Below are 24,201 nucleotides of genomic sequence, written 5' to 3' on the forward strand. Positions count from 1 at the left end.
CTCCTGCATTGACGAAAACTGAAGGACTGTTTGTTAACTTCAGTGAGAACTCTGACATTTCGAAACTGAAGTTTATTTATATAGAAGAAAGTATTAACAAGCTGAAAAGTTGATGTGAGCTGTAAATAAAAAGGGTTAAACACACAGTTTCGCTCTCAAACTGCTCCTCTTCCTGGAGTGAAGCACATCCTGATAACCCTCCCTCTTCTTCCTGCTCTTAAACACAGAACTTCCTCTCTGTCCACATGTTTCCTCGTTCCCTCCCCTTCAAGTCTGCACTTTGAAGATGGGTGTAACCAACATGTGGTGACGTGTAAGAGCTGACAGGCTCCGTTCACTGCAGAAACACATGTTGTTGAGATCAGAGCTCAGACTAGTTTCAGTTATAAGGAAGAGAAACTCACACAGTCACTGACACTGAGAGGAGAAATGGCGCAGAAAGGAGTTCAGCTGGACCAAGAAACCTTCTCTTGTTCCATCTGTTTGGATCTACTGAAGGATCCGGTGACTACAACCTGTGGACACAGCTACTGCATGAACTGTATTAAAAGTTTCTGGGATGAAGAGGACAGGAAGGGAATCCACAGCTGCCCTCAGTGCAGGAAGACTTTCACACCGAGGCCTGTCCTGGAGAAAAACGTCATGTTTGCAGCTTTAGTGGAGCAGCTGAAGAAGACTGGACTCCAAGCTGCTCCAGCTGATCACTGCTATGCTGGACCTGAAGATGTGGCCTGTGATGTCTGCACTGGGAGGAAACTGAAAGCCATCAAGTCCTGTTTATCTTGTCCAGCCTCTTACTGTGAGGAACACCTCCAACCTCACTATGATGCAGCTCCATTAAAGAAACACAAGCTGGTGGCCCCCTCCAAGAAGCTCCAGGAGAACATCTGCTCTCGTCATGATGAGGTGATGAAGATTTTCTGTCGTACTGATCAGCAGAGTATCTGTTATCTCTGCACAATGGATGAACATAAAGGCCATGAAACAGTCCCAGCTGCAGCAGAAAGGACTGAGAAGCAGAAGGAGCTCGAGGTGAGACGACTAAACATCCAGCAGAGAATCCAGGAGCGAGAGAAAGATGTGAAGCTGCTTCAACAGGAGGTGGAGGCCATCAATGGCTCTGCTGATAAAGCAGTGGAGGACAGTGAGAAGATGTTCACTGAGCTGATCCGTCTCATCCAGAAAAGAAGCTCTGATGTGAAGCAGCAGGTCAGATCCCAGCAGGAAACTGAAGTGAGTCGAGTCAAAGAGCTTCAGGAGAAGCTGGAGCAGGAGATCGCTGAGCTGAAGAGGAAAGACGGCGAGCTGGAGCAGCTCTCACACACAGAGGATCACAACCAGTTTCTACACAACTACCCCTCACTGTCAGCACTCAGTGAGTCTACACACTCATCCAGCATCAATATTCGTCCTCTGAGCTACTTTGAGGATGTGACAGCAGCTGTGTCAGAGACCAGAGATAAACTACAGGACATTCTGAGAGAGGAATGGACAAACATCTCACTGACAGTCACTGAAGTGGATGTTTTACTGTCACCACCAGAGCCAAAGACCAGAGCTGGATTCTTAAAATATTCACATGAAATCACACTGGATCCAAACACAGCAAACACACATCTATTATTATCTGAGGGGAACAGAAAAGTAACATTTATGAAACAACAAAAGTCTTATTCTGATCATCCAGACAGATTCACTGGATGTTATCAGGTCCTCAGTAGAGAGAGTCTGACTGGACGTTGTTACTGGGAGGTGGAGAAGGGAGGGTTAGAAGTTGGTGTAGCAGTCGCATACAAGAATATCAGCAGAGGAGGGAGCCTCAATGAATGTTCTTTTGGAAACAATGACAAATCTTGGGCATTATATTGGTACACAAACAGTTATAAATTTTGGCACAACAATGTTCAAACTGTCCTCTCAGGTCCTCGGTCCTCCAGAGTAGGAGTGTACCTGGATCACAGAGCAGGTATTCTGTCTTTCTACAGCGTCTCTGAAACCATGACTCTCCTCCACAGAGTCCAGACCACATTCACTCAGCCGCTCTATGCTGGATTTTGTTTTTTGGGAGTCGGAGACACTGCAGAGTTGATTAAAGTCAAAAAGAGAAGACAGGTTGATGTTGATCCCTGACCATTATATGTACTTGTGTAGTTTCTAAATGAGGCTTTACATTTTAGAAGCTGAGAAGTTCAGTGGTCCATTGATGTGTGAAAATAATATTGCACTGATTCAAACTGTACTTACATTTATATACCTTACATCAATATAAATCTGAATTTGTTCTTATGGCTGATAATCACGTGAGTTTAAATTATACTACTCTTCATATTCAGCATGTTTGAAATCTTTCATCAGTCTGATTAGTGGTTTTATTCTGTAGTTGCTGTAGTGGGTTGTCAAATGCAACAATATATTGGAGCTGCAGTGATTCATCAGTTAGTCAATGATTAGAGAATTGATTGTTTTATCATTATTTTAGTCACATTTAAAGCTGGTTCCAGTTTCTGAAATGTGAAGATTGTTGATTTTCTTGATCATATATGACTGTAAACTTAATTTCTTTGAGATTTGAACCTTTAAAATGTAACAAAAATTAAATACTTAATGTTTGACATTTAATGTCATTTTTCAGATGTAAGTTTGATCACACTTGATCATTTATACATTTAAATACAGACACTAAATGATACAGGCCTGTATATTGTGGAGGATAGACATGTTTCATTGCCCTGAGCTGTGTCTGGCAGGCAGAGCGTCTCCACAAATCTGAAGCTTCTGATTTGGAGAAAATGATCTGAGTGAGTCACCTGAAATCTCAGCCTGGACACAAAGGGAATAAAATCAGCAGAGTTATAGACAAGTGGTGATGTTGAATGATTGGCAAATAAATGTATTTTTTAATAATGGACAAAACTGGATGGAATTGTTCCTTCAAGGCTTCTTTGGAACTTGGCTTCAAAGAGGAAAACTGTTTTGGTTTTTTTTGGTTTGTTTGTTTGTGTCCCCCCCATGTTTAGACATATGTTTTATCCAAACTGCTTTACCTGAAGTGTTTCTTCTTCCCTCATACATAAAATATAGTTCTTAATCTTAATATGTGTGTTCTCTAAATGTGCCATGCTAGACCACTAAAACCAAACTGAGATTGTCCAAGCTTTCAGATCCCACAATAACCGTAGGTTACACATCAGATTAAGTGACTTGGTTTGACAGACTTCTATGCCTACTGTTTGTAAAACATTATAAGGGATAAGCTGTTTCAGACAAAGTAATAGACTCTCACATATACACTATATTACCAAAGGTATTTACTCTAGTGATGGGATTTCCGGCTCTTTTTAGAGATCCGGCTCTTTCGGCTCCGAACCGGCTCTTCAGGTTGTTTTGTTGCTTTAATTAATTTATTATTAACAATAATATAAAATTATTTACAAAAGGAATTACTAATGTAAAAAAAAGTGGTTTTATTTATGTATGTTTATATATAAATATTAGGGGTGCAACGATACACAAAATTCACGGTTCAGTTCGGTTCAATACTTTGGTGTCACGGTTCGATATTTTTTCGATACAAAAAAAATGTTCATGCCTTTTTAATTTGTCATTTATTAAAATTATAAATATATATTTTAACTCAAAAGTACAGTTTTTAAATTTAATGTTGCTGAAACAAAGTAATAAAAAAATAAATCTATCTGATCGAGAAATCACTCATCTTTGGAAAAAGAGAGTTTATTACAGAGAAATGGCTCTTTCCAAAATAAAAGCTATACTATAGCTTCTTCTGGGCTATATTCTCAGCAGAATATTAAACATATCAGGTCCCCATTAGGAGAATCATGTGCTAACGGCTGTCTAAATGACTCGGGTAAAGTTTGTAGCATGCGTGCTTGTTGTTTTTGTCTGCTTCCACTTGTCTTTGCACTAGGATGATGTCGGAGTAAATGTGCAGTCATACTCGTTGTGTTCCCACTAGTGCTGTCAGCGTTAATCTCGTTGAAATGACGTTAACGCCACAACACGGCAAATCTCCGTTAACGAGCTACCGCGGATCGCCCCGTGCGTGGGGCTGGACAGCGTCAACACCTTAACGAGCTAACTGCGCTAACGCACTAGCTCCCACCAATGTAATTGAGCATTGCATGGCACATCCGACATACTGTTTTACTTTTGTCCATGACGCGCTTACCATCAGGGTCATACTTCACATGAAAACCAAAATAGTTCCAAACGCCAGATCTGAATGAGGGTGGCTGAGGTTCAATTTCGGGTAGCGTTGAGGCAGTTGCCATGTTGCAATGAGCTTAACTTCTGTCTCGCTCAGTGGATCTGCGCTCGACAGCGCAGCCTAGGCGGATAAGTCGAACGCAGATCCACTGAGCTCTCAACACAGACAGCATCGTCAGAAGAAAAGTTGATAAGATAAATTAAAAATTTTGTATTGTTCGATACATATGCGTACCGAACCGAAAGCACTGTATCGAACGGTTCAATATCGATACGAGTATTGTTGCACCCCTAATAAATATATGTGGTTGTAAAAAGTCCGCTTGTTCGCTGTAACTGTTTAGACTACGTTACCCATGATGCACCTCGGTATCTGTACTTCCGGTTGGGAATGTATTCAGCGCAGTTCTGCACAGATGAGAGGTGTGTCGGAGGATTAACGTATTTACTTGCATTCCTGTGTGAGTTAACCCTGTGTGCGTGCTTATCATGTGAGTATTGTAAGATGAGAGTGATGCTTGTTTGACTTTATCTGTGTAATTTGCTACGTCAGAAGCTAGTCCCGTTGCTATCGCTAAGATGCGTTTTTTTGGCCTACTACAGGCGGCCTTGGGTTCAGCCCATATTACATTTCATATACGACTTATTCTCAAGCATTGTGGTTGTAGGTGGATGTAACTATTTACTATGTTTATTATCTGAATCGTTGTAATCTGTAGAGGTCCTGTTTGCCAATGTATATACTAGCTGGAAATTCATTTATGGTCTTAGGGTGCCATCTAGTGGCCATGTGGTTATGGCAGATTATATAACATTACGCTGGAAACCCACAGTACTGTATAAGGGGTACACTGCTATCCATAGTGGTTGATACAAATATTTGTTCCTTCTGTTTACAGATGACCACACACATATACACACTCACACTCCCTTCACCTGCATGTGAATACTGTAATGCAATTGCATTCCTACCAACGCTGTTCATCCTGATGATGTCATCTGCCACCTCCTTATTAAAGTGATTTGAACTACATCACTGTGGAGTACCATTCCTTCTGACCGAGGACGACTCAGTTGAAGCGTGATCGGCAGTCAGTGCAGTGGTCCTTCGAGCCAGATTCGCCTTGGCTGAGTTAAGGAGATGACAAACCCTCAGGATAGAGGTGCATCGAGTAGCCCCCGTCCAAAGCGGGAGAAGAAACTTCCGGGACATCTGGTGGACTATGAGCACAATCTAACTGAGCCACCCGCGCCATCTAGAGCTCCAAGTAGTTCAAGCAGCTCCGACTATGAAGAGGAAGAGAGATGGCAGAAAATGGAATCAGTCTGGAACAGTGTCCTCCAACACATGACTCAACTGCAAGTGTCTATGGAGGAAACTCGTGGGACGTTACTAAAGCGAGTGGAGCGTTTGGAGCAAGCTTCTAAACCTGGCAGTCCTCTTCCCCCAGAAACAGGAGCGTTAGAACAACCCCAACATATTTCCTCCATAACAGAAGTTGCACCACTACAACCTAGCAGTGAGGTGTTACATGAGACCACAGAGCCACTAACTGTGCCAGTAATACCCCCAGAGCAGGACACCACAACACCTGTGAACCTGCTGACGCCAGGGGAAACATCCGCTCCATCACCTCCTCGTAAAGCGAGCCTTCACACTCAGCCAGTGCTGCACCCTGCCACTTATGTAGCCACATCGACACCACTCAGGAGACCTGAACGATGCACTGCTGAACCCTTCTCATATCAGTAATCAGAACAAGCCAGACATCCAGCTAATCCTGTGTACTTGCAGCAACCACCACGTCCTGCTGATCCTACCTACCTACTATCCGTCGAGATGTAATCCAGATGAAGGGAGGCTTTGTCTCATTTCAGGTGTCACCAAGGGCTAAGCCCAAAGTGAGGTACAAAGTAACACATGCCTTCACAGCCCAACAACTGAGCCTAGCTACTCAGTCATGTCCAGTTGAACAGCTAAAGAAGAAGTATCTTCACTTACAGAAAGTCCAGATTGAGGGATTTAACCAGGTCCAACCTTTGGTGCTGATTGGCTCAGATAACGCTCATCTCATCACCCCTGTCCATCCTGTCCTTCGGGGGTCATCCAAAGGGCCAGTAGCCATCTGCACCAAGCTCGGATGGGCCATCCAGGGGCCAGCCAGTAGTACGCCTACATCTGAGGGGGACCTGCAGTGCCTGAACATGTGCCTTTCTCCTGCAGAGGCCCTGCATCAAGATGTGAAGCGTTTGTGGCAACTAGATGCTCCCCCCCTACAGGACAGAGAAGGAGGTCACACGGTCAAAGGAGGACAGAGAGGCGGTAGCTATGTTGGAAACAAAGACCATCAGAATCCCAGTAGACGGTGTCGAGAGATACTCCACTCCGCTGCTGAGGAGAAGGGACTTTCCACGGATGTCCGTCTCTCCTGAAGCAGTAAAAGGCCTCCTCAGATCTACTGAACATAAGCTGGCCAAGAATCCTGATCTGACTCTCACATACAGCCAGGAGATCTACAGGTTAGTAGATTCTGGTTATGTTGTTAAGCTGAGCCCAGATGAGACACATAGCTCTTCCGAGTCATGGTATGTACTCCACCACATGGTACATCACAATAATAGGGCTAGGGTGGTCTTCAACTGTTTGAGTTTCAGGGGACCGTCCTGAACCACTACCTCTTACCAGGACCTCCCTTGGAGCCCACTCTGCTGGGGGTATTACTCCGCTTCCGCCAACACCCTGTAGCCGTGAGTGGAGATATCAAAGCCATGTTTCATCAGATTCGGCTGCTCCCAGAGGATTGTCCTCTGCTACGGTTTCTGTGGAGGGATTGTGAAACTGACCGGCCCCCAGACGTATATGAGTGGAGAGTTTTGCCCTTCGGAACTACATGTAACCCCTGTTGTGCTATTTTCGCCCTACAGAGACATGCAAGGGAGCACGAAGACACTCACAAGGACATCTGCGACTCTGTCCACACAGCCTTCTATGTGGATAACTGTTTACAGTCCCTGTCCAATCCAGAAGAGGCAAAGCAGCTCATCGACCGAATGAGAGATTTACTCATTCAAGGAGGATTCGAGATACGTCAGTGGGCGAGCAACGTGCCCGAAGTAGTTGCTCACCTGCCCGCTTCAGCTAGATGAGAGAGCTGCGAGCTTTGGTTGAACTTCAAAAGTCTTGACCCACAAGAGTCAACATTAGGACTCAGCAGCCCATCGAAGGGAAGCTACTTCAGTCCTGGCTTGAGTGGGAAGGTGAACTGTCACACCTTCAGCACGTCACCATTCCCCGCTGCTACGCTCCTCCTCACAACTCCAGCAATGCGACATATGAGGCTCATTAATTCTGCGACGCATCAGAAAAGGCGTATGGGGCTGTGGCATATCTCCGAGTAATCGAACAACACCTGCCCATCGCCACATCATTCCTGATGGCTCGCTCCAGGGTGGCTCCACGCAAACAGGTGTCATTGCCCCGGTTGGAGCTTTGCGCAGCACTCACAGGAGCCCAATTGGCCAAATTACTCCAGACAGAGCTCACCATTCTCCTGCAGTTGATCTACCTGTGGACAGACTCTACAACGGTGCTGCAGTGGATCCAGTCTAGTTCCTGTCGCTATAAGGTATTTGTGGGGACTAGAATCTGTGAAATACAGGAGCTGACATCTCCTGAACAGTGGCGGTATGTGACCTCTGACCTCAATCCCGCTGATGACATCACCAGAGGGAAACATCTCGCTGACCTAACTGTCCCCAATCGTTGGTCACATTGTCCACCCTTCCTGTCACAAACTGCTGACACTTGGCCTAAGTTGCCAACAGAGTTCCCGGCATGCAGCGAGGAGGAGCTCAGGAAGACTGCATTCTGTGGGCACGCTTCTGTATCCCCGACCTTATCGGATCCAACACAGTATGCCAGATGATTGCTGCTACATACCAGACCCTACACGGGGCGGCCGGCACTCCTATTACAGCAGCGGAGCAACTAGAAACCAGGACCATGCTGCTTCGCTCGGCTCAGGCTGACAGCTTCCCAGAGGAGGCCCGAGCCCTCCAGATCGGTCACCCAGTCCGCTCAGACAGCCGTCTTAGCGTGCTGTCCCCTGAATATGACAGTCTGACCGGTCTCATCAGAGTCGGAGGCCGGAGCCACCGACTTAGATCCAGACAGTATTCATCCCATTGTGTTAGCAGCTGAACATCCCCTGACTAAGCTCATCATAAAACCTTATGATGACCAGCTCCTTCATCCAGGGGCAGAGAGGCTGTTTGCAGAAATACGGCGCACCTATTGGATTCTCAGAGGACGTCAAGCCATTAAGAAACATCAGCACCAGTGTGTGGACTGTAGGAGATGGCGTGCCTCACCTTCTACACCCAAAATGGCTGACTTACCTTCATCACAGCTGAGACTCTATAAGCCCCCGTTCTGGTCAACGGGCGTAGACTGTTTTGGGCCATACACAATAAAGATAGGTCGTAGAAGAGAGAAACGCTGGGGAATTATCTACAAGTGTCTTACAACCAGATGCGTGCACCTTGATCTCCTCTCTAGTCTTGACACCGATTCCTTCCTTATGTCATTACGCAGATTTATCGCACGCCGAGGAAAGCCATACGAGATGTGGTCTGATCGAGGGACCAATTTCAGAGGTGGTCACAGAGAATTCCAAACGGCGTTTGAAAACATGGAGCCTGACCTCAAGCAGCAACTAGCCAAGCAGACTATCAACTTCTGCTTCAATCCCCCACACTCTCCCCATTTCGGCGGAGCCTGGGAAAGGGAAATCAGAGCAGTGAAGACAGCTTTGCAAGTAGTCCTGAAGGACCAAGTTGTAGCCGAAGAAGTCCTACTCACAGCCCTCATAGAGGTTGAGGGCATTTTGAACTCAAAACCGCTCGGCTATGCATCAGCGGACATAGCTGACCCAGATCCCATCACACCAAATCTTCTCTTGATGGGGCAGCATGATTCGGCACTACCCCAGGCAGTTTACGGCCCCTCAGGCACTCTTTCAAACAGAAGATGGAGACACAGTCAGGTCATTAGCGACCACTTCTGGAAGCGGTTCATACAGAACTACCTCCCAGGACAGCAACTCCGACAGAAATGGAGGAAGTCCACTGACAACATGGCCGTGGGACAAGCTGTTATGATTGTGGACTCTAATCTGCCTGGAGGCCTTTGGCCTGTGGGTACCATTTCCAAAGTTTTCCCAGGGACTGATGGCATTGTCCGAGCTGTCGAGGTCAAGGTTAAAGACAGTACCTATGTTCGCCCGGTAACTAAGCTGGTGGAACTTCCCAAAGTACCTGAGGACTCAAATGATACTGTTTCAAAATAGAAGGACTTTAGCATGAGTGTATTTGCATACAAATACAGGGGCGGCTGTTAAAAGTCCGCTTGTTCACTGTAACTGTTTAGACTACGTTACCCATGATGCACCTCGGTATCTGTACTTCCGGTTGGGAACGTATTCAGAGCAGTTCTGCACAGATGAGAGGTGTGTCGGAGGATTAACGTATTTACTTGCATTCCTGTGTGAGTTAATCCTGTGTGCGTGCTTATCATGTGAGTATTGTAAGATGAGAGTGATGCTTGTTTGACTTTATCTGTGTAATTTGCTACGTCAGAAGCTAGTCCCGTTGCTATCGCTAAGATGCGTTTTTTTGGCCTACTACAGGCGGCCTTGGGTTCAGCCCATATTATATTTCATATACGACTTACTCTCAAGCATTGTGGTTGTAGGTGGATGTAACTATTTATTATGTTTATTATCTGAATTGTTGTAATCTGTAGAGGTCCTGTTTGCCAATGTATATACTAGCTAGAAATTCATTTATGGTCTTAGGGTGCCATCTAGTGGCCATGTGGTTATGGCAGATTATATAACATTAGGCTGGAAACCCACAGTACTGTATAAGGGGTATACTGCTAACCATAGTGGTTAATACAAATATTTGTTCCTTCTGTTTACAGATGACCACACACATATACACACTCACACTCCCTTCACCTGCACGTGAATACTGTAATGCAATTGCATTCCTACCAACGCTGTTCATCCTGCTGATGTCATCTGCCACCTTCTTATTAAAGTGATTTGAACTACATCACTCTGGAGTACCATTCCTTCTGACCGAGGACGACTCAGTTGAAGCGTGATCGGCAATCAGTGCAAACATATATTACAGTGGTGGCCCCTACAGACAAAACACGTACAAACTCCAAAAAGCACGTACAAACTCCACAACACATTGCTAGCTTTAACTGAACTTCCAAAACAGAGCTACCTAGATCACTTAAATTACACAATTGAAAGCATATGTGTATTGTTTGTGTATTTATACACAAGCACTCATATATATTCAAATAATTAAAAAAATGTTCATTTACCTGTTACTACCACACACCAAATCCGGTCGTTGGTACTTGCTGGCTTGTGTAGCCACTAGGTAATAAAAGCTCAACACTGCGCCTAGCATTCTGGAGCACTTCTGTTGTGTTTTTACGTGTTTTGGAGTTTTTACGTGCTTCTGAGCTTTTACGTGTTTTGGAGTTTTTACGTGTTTTGGAGTTTGTACGTGCTTCAGAGTTCGTACGTGTTTTAAAGTTTGTACGTGCTTTGTCTCTACGGGCCACCGTAAATATACTTTTATTTATTCACTCCACATAAAATGTAATAAATAAATCATATAATTCAAAAACCAACTATTCACATTTCAACTTTTAACTATTTAAATTTTCAGCTTTTTCCTTTTAAACACATTTAAAGTGAAACAACACAAAACACTGCAAACCACAACACAATTAAATATAAATTAAAATATGAAAACAAAAACAACATGCATATTCTCTGTTATATGGGCCTGCATGAATAAACTTTCTGAATCCTTTATCATCTGCAACTGAAAATAGTTGTGGATGATTACTATACCTTTCTAATGTGATGTTGTTGTCCCTGGCTCTCTTTCTCTCTCTCTCCCTCCCGCTCTGTTCCTGTGCTACTGGGAGTGCAACTACCACCCCTCCCCCCTCTGCCCAGTGCAAAGCACAAGGCTCGCGTGTGGAGTGAAGCGGAAAAAAGTGCGAGAGAGAGGGTGAGAGAAAGAAAAAAAAAAACACGGCTCGCGATAAGGAGCCGGCTCGCGTCGTTCGCGTCAAAGATCCGGCTCTAAGAGCCATTTCGTTTGCGACCGACACATCACTAATTTACTCAACATTGCTTTAGGGTCCCAACTCAAGGGTTCAGGTAATGAGTTTGAGGATCAGAACTAACCTGGATAAAGTCAGTTACTTTGTTTAAGTCATGTCTTAAAAAATAAATTTATGGGACTGCTCTCTCCAAATTTTTTTAAGGTTTGTTTCCTATAAAGCATCCCACACCAACAATCCCTCCCATGCCAGCCATCTGAACTCAAAAGTTGGTGTCTCAGTTTGGAGTAGATGTGCAATTAGTGCAAAGAAAAAATAAATAAAAACACAGACACTTGTATGTTCAAAGTTTAATCAAGAACATTGAACCTATCCAGTCCACTGAATCCAGAGTAGTATTTGCTGTAGTATAAAGAAATGTCACAAGGTGGCGCTATTTTATCAAATAAAACGGGAAACACTAAAGTTTGTTAACTTTCAGACTCTTCTGCTGACTGTCAGTAAATACAAAAAAAGCATCTTGGAGTAAGAGCTGTCAATGTTAGTACTATAAACATGTTGTGTATATCACAATGTAAGTTTTAAACATCATAAGTCAGCAGGCTATTATAATATACAAAAAGCAATATTATAAATGAGTTCACTTCAAGTTCACAGCCATCATTCAGTAGTTGCTTAAATTAAATTAAATTTCTTATTCTGTTTTTATGCAGACTTTGCCATCAGTCTATATAATAAACAGCTCAGAGCTCCAAATTATACAAGAACAACTAAAGAGCGTTATCCATTTGAACTTGTTATTATTACCATTATCACCTCGGCATCTTTTGAACCAGTGAGTCGGGCCCATCCCGCAGGACAACTCAAATATGTTTGCTGCACGAGTCTCAACCACTTCACATGCTTTTTCATCTCCTTCCTGATGTACCTGGTGCGTCTCCTCCAGCCCCATGCTGTGCAGCCAGTTACATTTTGTGAAGATTTGTTGTGAGATTTAAAACTACATCATTTATTTTCAAAAAGGATTTTTTTAAAAATATTTTTCAAACTTTTACTTGATTTAGAGCATCATATTTGACAAATGTAAATTTTAGTCTGATTATCTCATTTCATACAAAATAACTGAAACAGTGAACTAAATATCTGAAATCTTTCCTTCCTTAAAAGTTATAATCCTACTTAAGTTATAGTGCAAAAGTTTAAGCAACGAATATACTTAATGCTAATTAATTAATAATTCACTTTAATGTTGCAACTATGCGGTCACTTTTGTCTTTAAACAAAATAATATTTTCCAGTTACAGAAATCATAAAATCCAAACTAAAGTGTTACTGTTGCTATATGCATTTTATATAAATAATCGATGATGGTACTGACATGAAGGAAGACAAAGTTACAGGTTGCATCCTTTGAGTTTGTCTCTGTGCCTTTGGGCGATTTTCAGAAGCACATATGTTTCTGTTCAATTCATAAATCACTTTTTTCAAAACACAAACACTATTTTAAAGCTTCTAGAGAGTAAAATAATAATGATAATTATAATAACAATAATAAAAAGAAAACCTTGTAGACTTCATTATGTTCCAGCTGCTCTACAGACGCTGTGACCTCGAACTTAAGCAGGTCGTAAAGTATGTGCAGCTCACTAACTTCATAATTAGACCCTGTGGTATTTAGGCAGCAGAACAACTAAGAATAACAACTACAAATAATGTTTTTAGGTTTCTGTTGTACTGCAAGGTTCTGTACAGGAGAACCAAACCAAGAGCAAATATTACGTCTCATTTACACCCGAGCACGAAGAGCCATCAAAATTTAGCAAATTGAATCATCTTTGTTTAGATGCAAGAAGAATCATATAGAAATGAAAAAGTATAAATATAAATCCAGAGCAAAGATATCCTCTAAATCAGCGTAGCACATGTGCAGCTGCTGGGATTCACTTAAGCATTCGGCTCGTTGCTGTTGCAGATTTTTCTCTCACTGTTCTGGCTCACAGCGCTGCAAGCACAAAAATAAATACTTCCAAAGGTGTGAAAGGTAACTAATCAGTAAGAGTATTGTTACTCTCCCCAGGAGTAGTCCAGCAGTAGAAATCAGTCCAATAACAAGGTGTGTAACATCTAGCAGGGTGACAGAAAAACCCAGGGTAACTTCTAAGGACCTCAACGTCTCTCTCACATTGTGTTTTTTAAACATGTTTCCATTTGTGACTTCAGTCTTTACTCTGAAATACAGGAAGAGAAATCGTGGCTGAAACAATTTCTCATGAAACCAGGGGTGTGGTCCAACAGTCAGTTTTGGTGAGGAAGGTTCCTAACTGAGAGAAGTGATCCAGAAGTATCTGTGTAGCAGCCACAATGAATCAACATCATGAGCTTTATTAACTGATCACAGTCTATTCTTTCATCTTCTGTATTATTCAGTTTGCATTGGTGATGCACATTATTGTAATGCTTTTTTAAGATGGGCAAAACTTTATTTCACTTTGGGTTAGCTGGGATAAGTGATGGATGGAGGGAATTTTACTTCAGTCACAGAAATCCTAAACAGGAAGGAGGAGCAGAGTTACAGTGGATCACTATCCAGCAGGGAAACAAGATTTATTTCAATTTCTTGGCCATGAGTGAGATTTACTAAGTGGACAAATTAGGGTGATGACACCGTTCCAGAGTGATCTATTAATAGTGCACCAATTTACATTCAGAGACGCATGCAGCCAGTTCATTTCAGCATTAACCAGCTTGCTACCAACAGCAGGACAAAAACAGCAGATTCGATCATGGAGACACTGAATCTGCTAAACTAAATAAAACATTGTAAGTGCAGGTCTTCAGTTTACGTTTCTTTGTGGAAACAGCACAGCAAAGGAGACTCTGTGATGTTTTGGTATAAGGGATAAATCTTCTGACCAAACCTGCTGGGACTGTGTGAGGTCCTGAGGCTAAGAGTAAGGATTTATCCACAGGAGAGCTGCGTTCTTACAAACCATCCCACTGTGTAAACCTGACATCTGTGGAACAGCTGAGCTGTATGATGTGTACAAGGACACAAAACATTATTTACCATCAGATCCCGAGCCCTCCATGTGTAAATCAAGAAACTGCTGCTGTGCTACATCCATAAATAATGAATAAATTAGGAGCTAAAGCTAAAAGGACAGTTTATTTGTACCAGCTTCATGTGAACACATTCAAGAACATCACAGATGAAAGAAACATTAACAACTTCCACACTACATAAAGCAAGAAAAATAGTTTTTCTTTCAGGTGGTTTCAGAAAAAACAAAAACATCAAACACCTCCAAGACTCTCTTTGAAAGAACTAAAAACCTTTATTCTCATGGTCCAATCATGAGTGAACTCCCCGATGAAGCCTTGTGTGCTAAAACATGTCAGAGTTTTAAAGGTTAAACATAAGTTTCCAAAACGTTTTGCTGGAGAACAATGAACTATTTGACTGAGCTTCAATTATTTACAGATGAGCGAAACCAGGAGAGAGAAAAAAGGACAAAACTGACTCAGTAAAACGACAGAAAATAAGATCCCATGTGCATCTGTATTATGTAGAAGTTCAGCCCAGCAACCAGTTCAGTTCAACACAAGTTTAAATGATTCTATCTGAACTCTGTGGAGCCTGATCTCAAGCTTTTTGAGTCTGACTCTGAAACCAGAGGATCTTTCTGTCTCTTCAGATTCACCGTGATCCAGTGATGGGAGAGATTTCAGCCCTGAGTGATCACGCTGATGTTTGTGTGCTTGTGTGTGCTTGTGTGGTTTCTCTCCTGTGTGGACTCGTTTGTGTGTTTTAAGGTCACCTGCAGTGGTGAAGGATGACCCACACTGATCACAGAGGTGCTTTTTAACCCCACTGTGAATCAGTTCATGTCGTTTTAAGTCACGTGATGTGGTGAAGCTTCTCCCACATTCTTTGCAGTATTTCAGTTTGTCTCCAGCGTGTCTATGTTGATGTGTTTTTAGGTCAGCTTGGCAACTGAAAGTTTTTCCACAGAGGTCACAACGAAAGTCTTTCCCACCACCACAGTGATGACAGGGTTGAGAACTGGATCCTTCTGTGTCGCTCTGCTTCTAAACAAAGACACAAAGACAGTGTAAGTCAGGCCTTAAACACTTTTATCCTGAACGTCGCCGGAAATAAAGAGCATCTCTGCAGACGTCCAATTACATTTTACTGTTTCAGTTAACACACTCAGTTTACTGGGCTGCAATAACTGCAATACTACCACCATAACACTACAGTAATAATAAAATTATAACTGAAATGAAAATCTGAATTATCACTCAGAGCTGCTTTTCCATGCAGTAGAATTGCTAACATGCTAACACAGTTTAATGAGCAGAGTTGTTCCAAACAGTCAGGCTAAAATGATAACAATATAAATACATACCTCACAGTAACTGCACTTGTAGAGTCTCTTTCTGGTGTGGATCTGTTGGTGTCGTCTCAGGTAATGTGGAGATTTAAAAGTCTTCTCACACAGGTCACATTTATAAGGTCTTCCCTCAGTGTGGGTAAACATGTGTCGTTGTAACTTTTCGTCTGTTGTAAACTCTTTGCTACATTGTTCACAGCAGTACACATCATGTCTGGTGTGAATGCGTAGGTGTGTATTTCGGTGCCCTCTCTGGCTGAAAGTTTTTCCACAGATGTCACAGCTGTATGCCTTAATTCCAGAGTGGGTAACTAGATGACTCTGTAAGTGACCCCTTTGAGTAAAAGCTCTGCCACACTGATCACAGCTGTACGCTTTAACTCCACTGTGGATGAGTTGGTGTCGTTTTAGGGAAATCTTCAAGGAAAAAGACTTTCCACACAAGTCACAGCTGAACGGTCTCTCTCCAGTGTGGATGATCTGATGCTGTTTTAGTTTAGCCTTCTCAGTAAACTCCTTCCCACACTCGTCACAGCTGTATGCCTTAATTCCAGAGTGGGTAACTAGATGTTTCTGTAAGTTGCAACTGTGAGTAAAAGCTCTGCCACACTGATCACAGCTGTACGCTTTAACTCCACTGTGGATGAGTTGGTGTTGTTGTAGGTGAGACTTCCTGGAAAAAGACTTTCCACACAAGTCACAGCTGAACGGTCTCTCTCCAGTGTGGATGACCTGATGAAGTTTTAGTTTAGCCTTCATAGCAAAATCCTTCCCACACTCGTCACAGCTGTATGCCTTAATTCCAGAGTGGATAAGTAAATGACTCTTTAAGCTGCCACTGTGAGTAAAAGCTCTGCCACACTGATCACAGCTGTACGCTTTAACTCCACTGTGGATGAGTTGGTGTTGTTTTAGGGAATCCTTCCTGGAAAAAGACTTTCCACACAAGTCACAGCTGAACGGTCTCTCTCCAGTGTGGATGACCTGATGAAGTTTTAGTTTAGCCTTCTCAGTAAACTCCTTCCCACACTCGTCACAGCTGTATGCCTTAATTCCAGAGTGGGTAACTAGATGACTCTTTAAGCTGCCACTGTGAGTAAAAGCTCTGCCACACTGATCACAGCTGTACGCTTTAACTCCACTGTGGATGAGTTGGTGTTGCTTTAGGTGACCCTTCCTGGAAAAAGACTTTCCACACAAGTCACAGCTGTATGCCTTAATTCCACTGTGGATGAGTTGGTGTTGTTTTAGGGAATCCTTCCTGGAAAAATCCTTCCCACACTCGTCACAGCTGTATGTTTTCTCTCTCTTTCTTCTGTGAGGTTTGTCGGCCTCCTGAGAGCGCTGACTTCTTGGTCCATGTTGGTCCTGCAGTGACAGAGATACAAACAGAGGCAGTGAGTGAAATGCAGTCGTGGAACAACCTCAACCTTCAAACTCCCTCCATTAACACTAGCTTTAAACCTGAAGGTGGAGTGTGGCACCAAACACCTTAAAGGTCTCTTATCCCCACCTGCTGGTAATAGTAACACATTACATCCAACCTGGTGCTAAAAATAATTCATGACTGTTCAAACACTAAAATCATGCCCATCCCTCCTGATTGTATGTACACCAGTATTGGGTAAGTTACTTTAAATTAGTAACTTAGTTACATTACTAGTTACTTCTATCAAAAGTAACTCAGTTCAAGTTACTCGTTACTTTCAAAGTAACTAGTTACTAGGGAAAGTAACTTTGGTTTTACTCAGACTTCTCTTGTTAATGCGTTGATTCCGTAACTGGATACCCAGCGAGAGTTCCAGTCTTCTAGCTTGCTTACTTGCCACAAGTGCACTGTGCCACCTACCAATAGAAAGGAAAAGATAATGTGCATATTTCCACGAGAGAAATCCCACGCCTGGACCATCGTTGACCGCGGCCATGATTCTAGCCTACGTCACAGCGTCATGTGCACTTTTTACATCCAACACAAAAACTGCAGTCGTGGTGCTTCGATTGTACTCAGAGTTCGGAAATTCTGCCTTCTGAATAGGAAGATGTAGGTAACACCAGACTGCAGATGAGCTGCATACAGGGCTGGACTGGGACGAATAACGAGCCTATCTAAATCCCAGTAACGAATAACATGTTCATGGTTTTGGCATAATAACTAGTTACCGTGCTCGTTACCACAATAATAACTGTAACGCGTTACTTAATAACGCGTTAGTCCCAACACTGATGTACACACACACACACACACACTTTTATATTATTTTATAATTTATATTATATTGTTGTTTCCTATTACACATTTCTATAATTTGTATAGATTTATACATAACTATTCAGTGATAATAAATCCCATGTTTGTTTATTTGTTTATTCATAAGGAACCCCATTAGCTTCCACAACAGAAGTTGCTCGTCTTCTGTCAAATACAATCACATGGAGGAAAAAACATGGCGGCGACGGAGAATGAGAAGGGTGAAAGCGGATCGTTGAATGAAACAGATGAACCAGAATTGGTTTGTAAAAATGCAGCAACGTCAGTGGTGTGGAACTGGTTTAGCTTTCGTCCGTCAGATACACAACAAAGCACTATTTGTGGTAGAGCATGCTAGCAGGCTGTTTTTTGTGGAGTTGTAAAGTATTTTGTCTAGTGTCAATTATATCGTCAGCTACATCGTTAACACAAATTTTCAAATGTATATCGTGATAAATATTTATATCGCCCTGCTCTGTCACCTTCTGTGTTGAGCTCATTGTTTTCTCTGTAGTGGCTGAGCTGAGTCCAAGTAGCTGAAAATGTTCCTCTGCTGCTCCGTCAGACTCTTCTCCTCCTGCTGATCAGCTGGGACACAAAACAGATCTTTGTTAGGCTCCACACTGCACTGAAGAGTCAAAGTGTCTCATATGTTCATCTGACAAGACAAGGAACACATTTTTGTTTCCCGAGGTGGGCAACTTATTGGAAACAAACACAAAAGGTTTGAGCACTGATACCTGGCATTGCTGGCATTGAAAGATGCAATGGCAGCAATGTGGATGGTCAAGACTAAAACCAATCATTAAGCAAAGACGACAGGGATCATTTGTTTCTGTTTATTTAGCATTCACAACATTTGTAGTTGCCTTCTGTACAGGGGAAGTCCACGCACACTGTGTGGTACCGCCATCCGCAGAAGGTGCATTCAATCTCTGTAAGAAAAACTAGATTGTCTGAGACTGAAATGATATTAACAGAAGGAGTGGTGATTTGTAAAACTTCAAGTGTATGATGAGGTGAAAACAAATACACACTTGCATGTCATGTAGTTGAAGGTTTTTTTTTTCTTCTTTTGGAAGACCGGAAAACACTGAAAGTTACAAATGTATTGTGCTTGAAACAAATTCAAAATAGGTGATAAAGCCAGCTGCACATGTGTGTCACAAGTAAATCTGGCTGTATAATAAACAGAAACAAGTGATCCCTGCTGTCTTTACTTAATGACTGGTTTGAGTCTTGACAATCCACATTGCTGGCATTGCATCTTTCAATGTGTTTGTGGGTGGATTTGAATGCACCAGTGTAAGTGCAGTATTAACCCCGATTCTTTTGTCCCCATGATAGAACAGAGAAAACCGACTCATAGTGTGTTAAAACATTTATATTTCTTTTTATTCAATCATCTTCCGGAAGAGAGAGACCCCTGCACAGCCCAAACGCCGGTTGCAGGATCTCTAACATTAGAATCATAAACTGTGTCTCATATAATAATTATTTTGGTACTTTACACGTCACAGTTTTGACACAAACATTGCTTATATGGCAAAGTTCCTCTTTTCTGTCTGGCTTCCTGTATCTATTAATATGCTGTACAGCTCTACACTTCCTGTTTTCAGTCTGGGTGAGCACTTAGTTTGTGAGTCAAAAGTGGCCTTGCTTTACAAACCTTCATTATTAAAGTTCATAAAACAATATAATAAGAAAATAAGGATACTAAGGATATTAATTACATGACAGCAGCCACTCAGACTCTACTCAAAGGATTACCACAATTAACCTAACAGACCTACACCTTGGTTCACAGATTTGTCTAAGGTTTATTTCTGGGATTTCACACAACCCAGTATTCAGATCATGAATACATAATGGCCTTGGATTTACAACATTATGAATGAAATGTGCTCTATTTGGAAGCAGCATGTCCCCCTCTCCTTTCCAGGGGTTGTGTGTGAGACTTTAAATCATCAAACTGTACCTCTCCAAAAGTTGAATCTGTTCATCTGGACGTAGCGTTTTGTGGGAGAAACGTTTCGTGAAGAGGGAAAAGACCATCTCTGAATCAAGGAGGGGGCCTAAGGGTACATCTTTTGCCGTCTTACAACGCTGTGATTGCAGCCATTCCCCAACTCTCTGTGAATGGTACTCATGGCCATTGATCAGTGTTCTTTGATCAGTGGGTTTGGTCAGTGATTGTTGATCAATGGTCATGAGAATTTGCATAATTATGATTAAGGAACTGACCTCACAGCCCATTGTTCCTTCAGTGGGCTGGGTTCAGTCATTATGCAAATGTACTGTTTATAAGGTTTGGGGAAACCTGTAGTCAGCTGAGACTGAAGACGTCACTTGGATGAGTGACGAAACGTTTCTCCCACAAAACGCTACGTCCAGATGAACAGATTCAACTTTTGGAGATTTACTTTCCTGGATGTTTGAGAATGCATCAAGACATCAAACTGTACCTTACAAGTTGTAAATTGTTATTGATCCCTTTACCCCTGGTCCTAAAATGAATATTTATTTTCTTACTCTTCTTATACTTATTGTTCGTTTACTTGCACTGCTGTAACTGGAGCCTCGTCGTCTTGTCTCTCTATATACTGGACTGTATGTAGCGGAGATGACAATAAAGTTTACTTTGACTTCAGCAGCGAGCAGGCGCACCTCGCAAACGGAGGGCGCCCTTACTCCCAGCAAATGGACGATAGAAAACCGATCGGTGCCTACAACATTCCCAATATGCGCTGGCATGATGTCGGGGCAGCATGAATACGAGCAATTTTTATTTATTTATTTATTTTTCGCCACCCCCCACCCAGTGGCGTGTCTAGAAAATTTTTGTTGGGGGGGGGGGGGGGGCAGGTAGGGGCACAGATTTGGAGAAGGGTGGCAGATGTAATTGGCAGATAATGTTAAAAAAAATTCTACCAACAGTTAACCATCATTCAATAACCCTGTAAACCTAATAACTGAATTTGCTTTTGACTCTTATTAGAATGAGATTTTAACCACTACGGTGCAAAGTTTTTAGATACTGCGCTGATAATGTACAAGAGATACAATCAGTGCTTTGTCAGTGTTTATTCAGCGTTCAAGGACAGCAATATTTGCATAGTATTTTTACTGACATATAGGGCACATATGTTTTGGGCAAAAACATTTTTGAATATTAAAATACGAACATTTTTAACATACAGTTGGCAAATTAGCCAATGCAAAACTTTATCTGCCTATTAAAAAAAGAAGATAATCTTCTCACAAACTGGTGTTTGATTTTGAAACAGGAAAAAAGTGGGGAAACAAATGAAAAGACAAACATTTGAATGAAACCTGAAAGCAAGTAAATACTTTCTATGCTGCCTTATGGTAAACTTTGGTAATACTGATGTATAAAGAACAACACTGGCTGATGATGAAATACAGTCAGCTGGCATGGTGACACTGCCAGTATTAACATGCAGGGCTGGACTGGGACAAAAAATTGGGCATTTTGACCAGAGATCGGCCCACCAGGTATTAAAGCCATAAAGCCTTTGAATGAAAACAAACGCTGTTGTGACAGTGATGTACACTGTCTTGTTGGTATATGTATGATTTCTATCAATTTTACGTCAGATAAAAACTTTGTTCGCAAGATTCAGATAATTATTTAATAAAAGCTAGATATTTTAAATGAGAATAAGTAAGAAAAGTATTTCTTTCTGCCCCCCTTTCCCTGTTAATGCCCTACCTGGCCCCCTGGCATAACTTTGCTAGATCCGCCCCTGCACAGTTACCAGCTGTCAGCTACATAGAAAAAGATCCTGGTGTTATTTGTCTCTCAGAAACAGTTCATAACTTCCCTTCAACTCATTCATGTCACCTAAAAGGTAAACGTGTTCAGCTCTGATGATTCAGTAAGGACATCTCCTGGTTTCATCTGCATGTTTCCCTCTCACCACATATCCAAACCGATATCATGACCAGCAGCTTTACAGCTGTGGCTCCAGCAAACATCAGCTGATACTAGAAATTAATATTAAATAAATTCTAACAACAGCTGATCAAGCTTAAACGTGCTGCTGTTGTTTAGCGTGACATCCGCTGGTTTCCTCTTTCTGGTGCAAAGTGGGCGATAAACAAACAAGAGAGAAAAGCCGATCAGCTGATCATTGATCAGTTTCATGATTGAAGTAGAAACAGGAGAGAGAGGGGAGAGAATGAGAGAAGAAGAGGCAGCTGTGCAGCAAAGACACAGAATAACTCCAGCTTTGTGTCTTTTTTTCATTCTAGCTTAAGTACGGGACAAACTGCGTCTCTTCTCAGCTCAATACCAAACCTGTAATATTTTCTCTGAATGAGGGACCATTCCATTTTTTAAGGAGCCGTTGGCAACTCTACTAACTAACCTTATGAATAAAATAAAGTTCACTATCAGTAACATCATAGCACCCACCCAGCTGTATAGAAACTCCATCATGCTAGCTAGCACGCAGTACGAGTTATTGTAACTGACTGTAAAAAGTCAGCACAACGAAAATAAACTCCACCTAAACTTGGTTTATATCTGACCCAGATAGACTGCAGGTCATAACTTCTTACCTGAAGTTCAGTTCACCTGACACTCAAACCAGCAGCCGCCTCGGGTCTCTCCTCCTCCTGCCTACCCTTCCCTCATCCACCTGCTAGCCGCCGTGGAAGCTCCGCCATGCTCGATGGCCAGTCCAGCTATATTAAACTGTTAATCTTTCGCCGAAAAACTGTTTTCTGTGATGCTGTCTTTCGTGCTTGGCTCTCCTACCTTTGCTAACATGATGCTCATAGCGCAGAAGCCGATGCTGCATTCACTACACTCGGATATCTGAGCTTCACTGTGAAAACATAATCGTACATTTGATATTTCATTGGATTTTATTGTTTTGGCTTCGGGGTGGCACCTGGGGTGGCCAGTCTGGTTGGGGGGGTGGCCTGTGCCCCCCCAGGTCACCCCGTTGGACACGCCACAGCCCCCACCACGATGCCGCTCCGGGCCCGTGTCGCTCGTATCAAAACCCGCTTCTGCCTTTACTACTGTGCTTTGATGTCGCTTGTAAGGGTGAAACTCATTGTGAAACGTTTGAGAATCACTGCTACAGAACAATGGAGATTCCCGTTATATGGTAACACCTGCACCTCACGTGACGCCCAGAATTGTACAATACTGATGCTTGAGTGTGTAGAGTGTTGAGCGCGTGATCAGTGGAAAAACAACTCACGAAACTTGACCTTTCTATACTCGTGGCTCACTTGCACTTCTAATCTATTCGTTTGCACACTTACACACACTCGGCTGTGGTTTCCTGTTTTGCTACACTCTGGAGAGCCTCGCCTTTAACGGTCTTCTCTCACAGAGAGCAACAGAAAACCTCACTCAGAAAACTTCGAAAAACTCAAGATTGACTAAACTCAGTTCAAAGTTACCTTGGCACTTACCTTTAGACGTGAGAGGTAGTGATGGTCCGCTTGAAGCTGACGCTCCGGTGCGTGTGCCAAAAAGATCAACACACTGCTTCAGAATAGTGATGTGTCGGTCGCGAACGAAATTAGAGCCGAATCTTTGACGTGAACGACGGGAGCCGTGGTTTTTATTTTCTCTTTCTCTCACCCTCTCTCTCGCACTTTTTTTTCACTTCACTCCGCACTCGAGCCTTGTGCTTTGCGCTGGGCAGAGGGGGGAGGGGTGGTAGTTACACCAGCACAGGAACAGAGAGGGAGGGAGAGAGAGAGCCAGGGACAACAACGTCACATTACAAAGGTATAGTAATCATCCACAACTATTTTCAGTTGCAGATCATAAAGGATTCAGAAAGTTTATTCATGCAGGCCCATATGACAGAGAATATGCATCTTCTTTTTGTTTTCTTATTTTAATTTATATTTAATTGTGTTGTGGTTTGCAGTGTTTTGTGTTGTTTCACTTTAAATTTGTTTAAAAGGAAAAAGCTGAAATTATAAATAGTTAAAAGTTGAACTGTGACTAGTTGGTTTTTGTATTATATGATTTATTTATTACATTTATATGGAGTGAATAAATAAAAGTATATTTACGGTGGCCCCTAGAGAAAAAGCACGTACAAACTCCAAAACACGTACGAACTCTGAAGCACGTACAAACCCCAAAACACGTACAAACCCCAAAACACGTACAAACC

The 24,201-nt window shown here is 42.4% G+C and overlaps 2 protein-coding genes across 5 annotated transcripts; one reads left to right on the plus strand and one right to left on the minus strand.

The window, feature by feature from the left end:
* The first annotated feature begins 400 nt into the window (after window positions 1-400).
* On the plus strand, window positions 401-2,287 carry LOC134616773 (tripartite motif-containing protein 16-like). The gene has a single exon (XM_063461772.1). It carries the CDS (start codon window positions 430-432, stop codon window positions 2,128-2,130), a length of 1,701 nt encoding a protein of 566 aa, XP_063317842.1. The 5' UTR covers window positions 401-429; the 3' UTR covers window positions 2,131-2,287.
* Window positions 2,288-13,856: 11,569 nt separating this feature from the next.
* LOC134616779 (gastrula zinc finger protein XlCGF57.1-like) lies at window positions 13,857-23,715 on the minus strand. 4 transcript variants are annotated; one of them, XM_063461809.2, is made up of 4 exons: window positions 23,483-23,715; window positions 18,511-18,616; window positions 15,796-17,148; window positions 13,857-15,472 (listed from the first exon to the last, which is right to left on the minus strand). In XM_063461809.2, exons 2-4 carry the CDS (start codon window positions 18,526-18,528, stop codon window positions 14,978-14,980), a joined length of 1,866 nt encoding a protein of 621 aa, XP_063317879.1. In that variant the 5' UTR covers window positions 18,529-18,616; window positions 23,483-23,715; the 3' UTR covers window positions 13,857-14,977. The 4 variants fall into 4 exon arrangements, with proteins under 4 accessions (XP_063317879.1, XP_063317862.1, XP_063317856.1 ...); XM_063461792.2 differs by having other exon boundaries at window positions 13,857-15,475; window positions 18,511-18,608; window positions 23,483-23,712; XM_063461786.2 differs by having other exon boundaries at window positions 13,857-15,475; window positions 23,483-23,712.
* Between the last annotated feature and the right edge of the window lie 486 nt (window positions 23,716-24,201).

The sequence above is a fragment of the Pelmatolapia mariae genome, linkage group LG3_W, assembly GCF_036321145.2.
Source record: "Pelmatolapia mariae isolate MD_Pm_ZW linkage group LG3_W, Pm_UMD_F_2, whole genome shotgun sequence".
Lineage (NCBI taxonomy): Eukaryota > Metazoa > Chordata > Actinopteri > Cichliformes > Cichlidae > Pelmatolapia > Pelmatolapia mariae.

Coding starts and splice junctions, on each gene's coding strand:
- LOC134616779 (XM_063461792.2), bottom strand. Junction 15,476..15,795: donor ACAAGTGCAGTTACTGTGAG/GTATGTATTTAT, acceptor GTCTTTGTTTAG/AAGCAGAGCGACACAGAAGG.
- LOC134616773 (XM_063461772.1), top strand. CDS start 430: ATGGCGCAGAAAGGAGTTCAGCTGGACCAAGAAACCTTCTCTTGTTCC.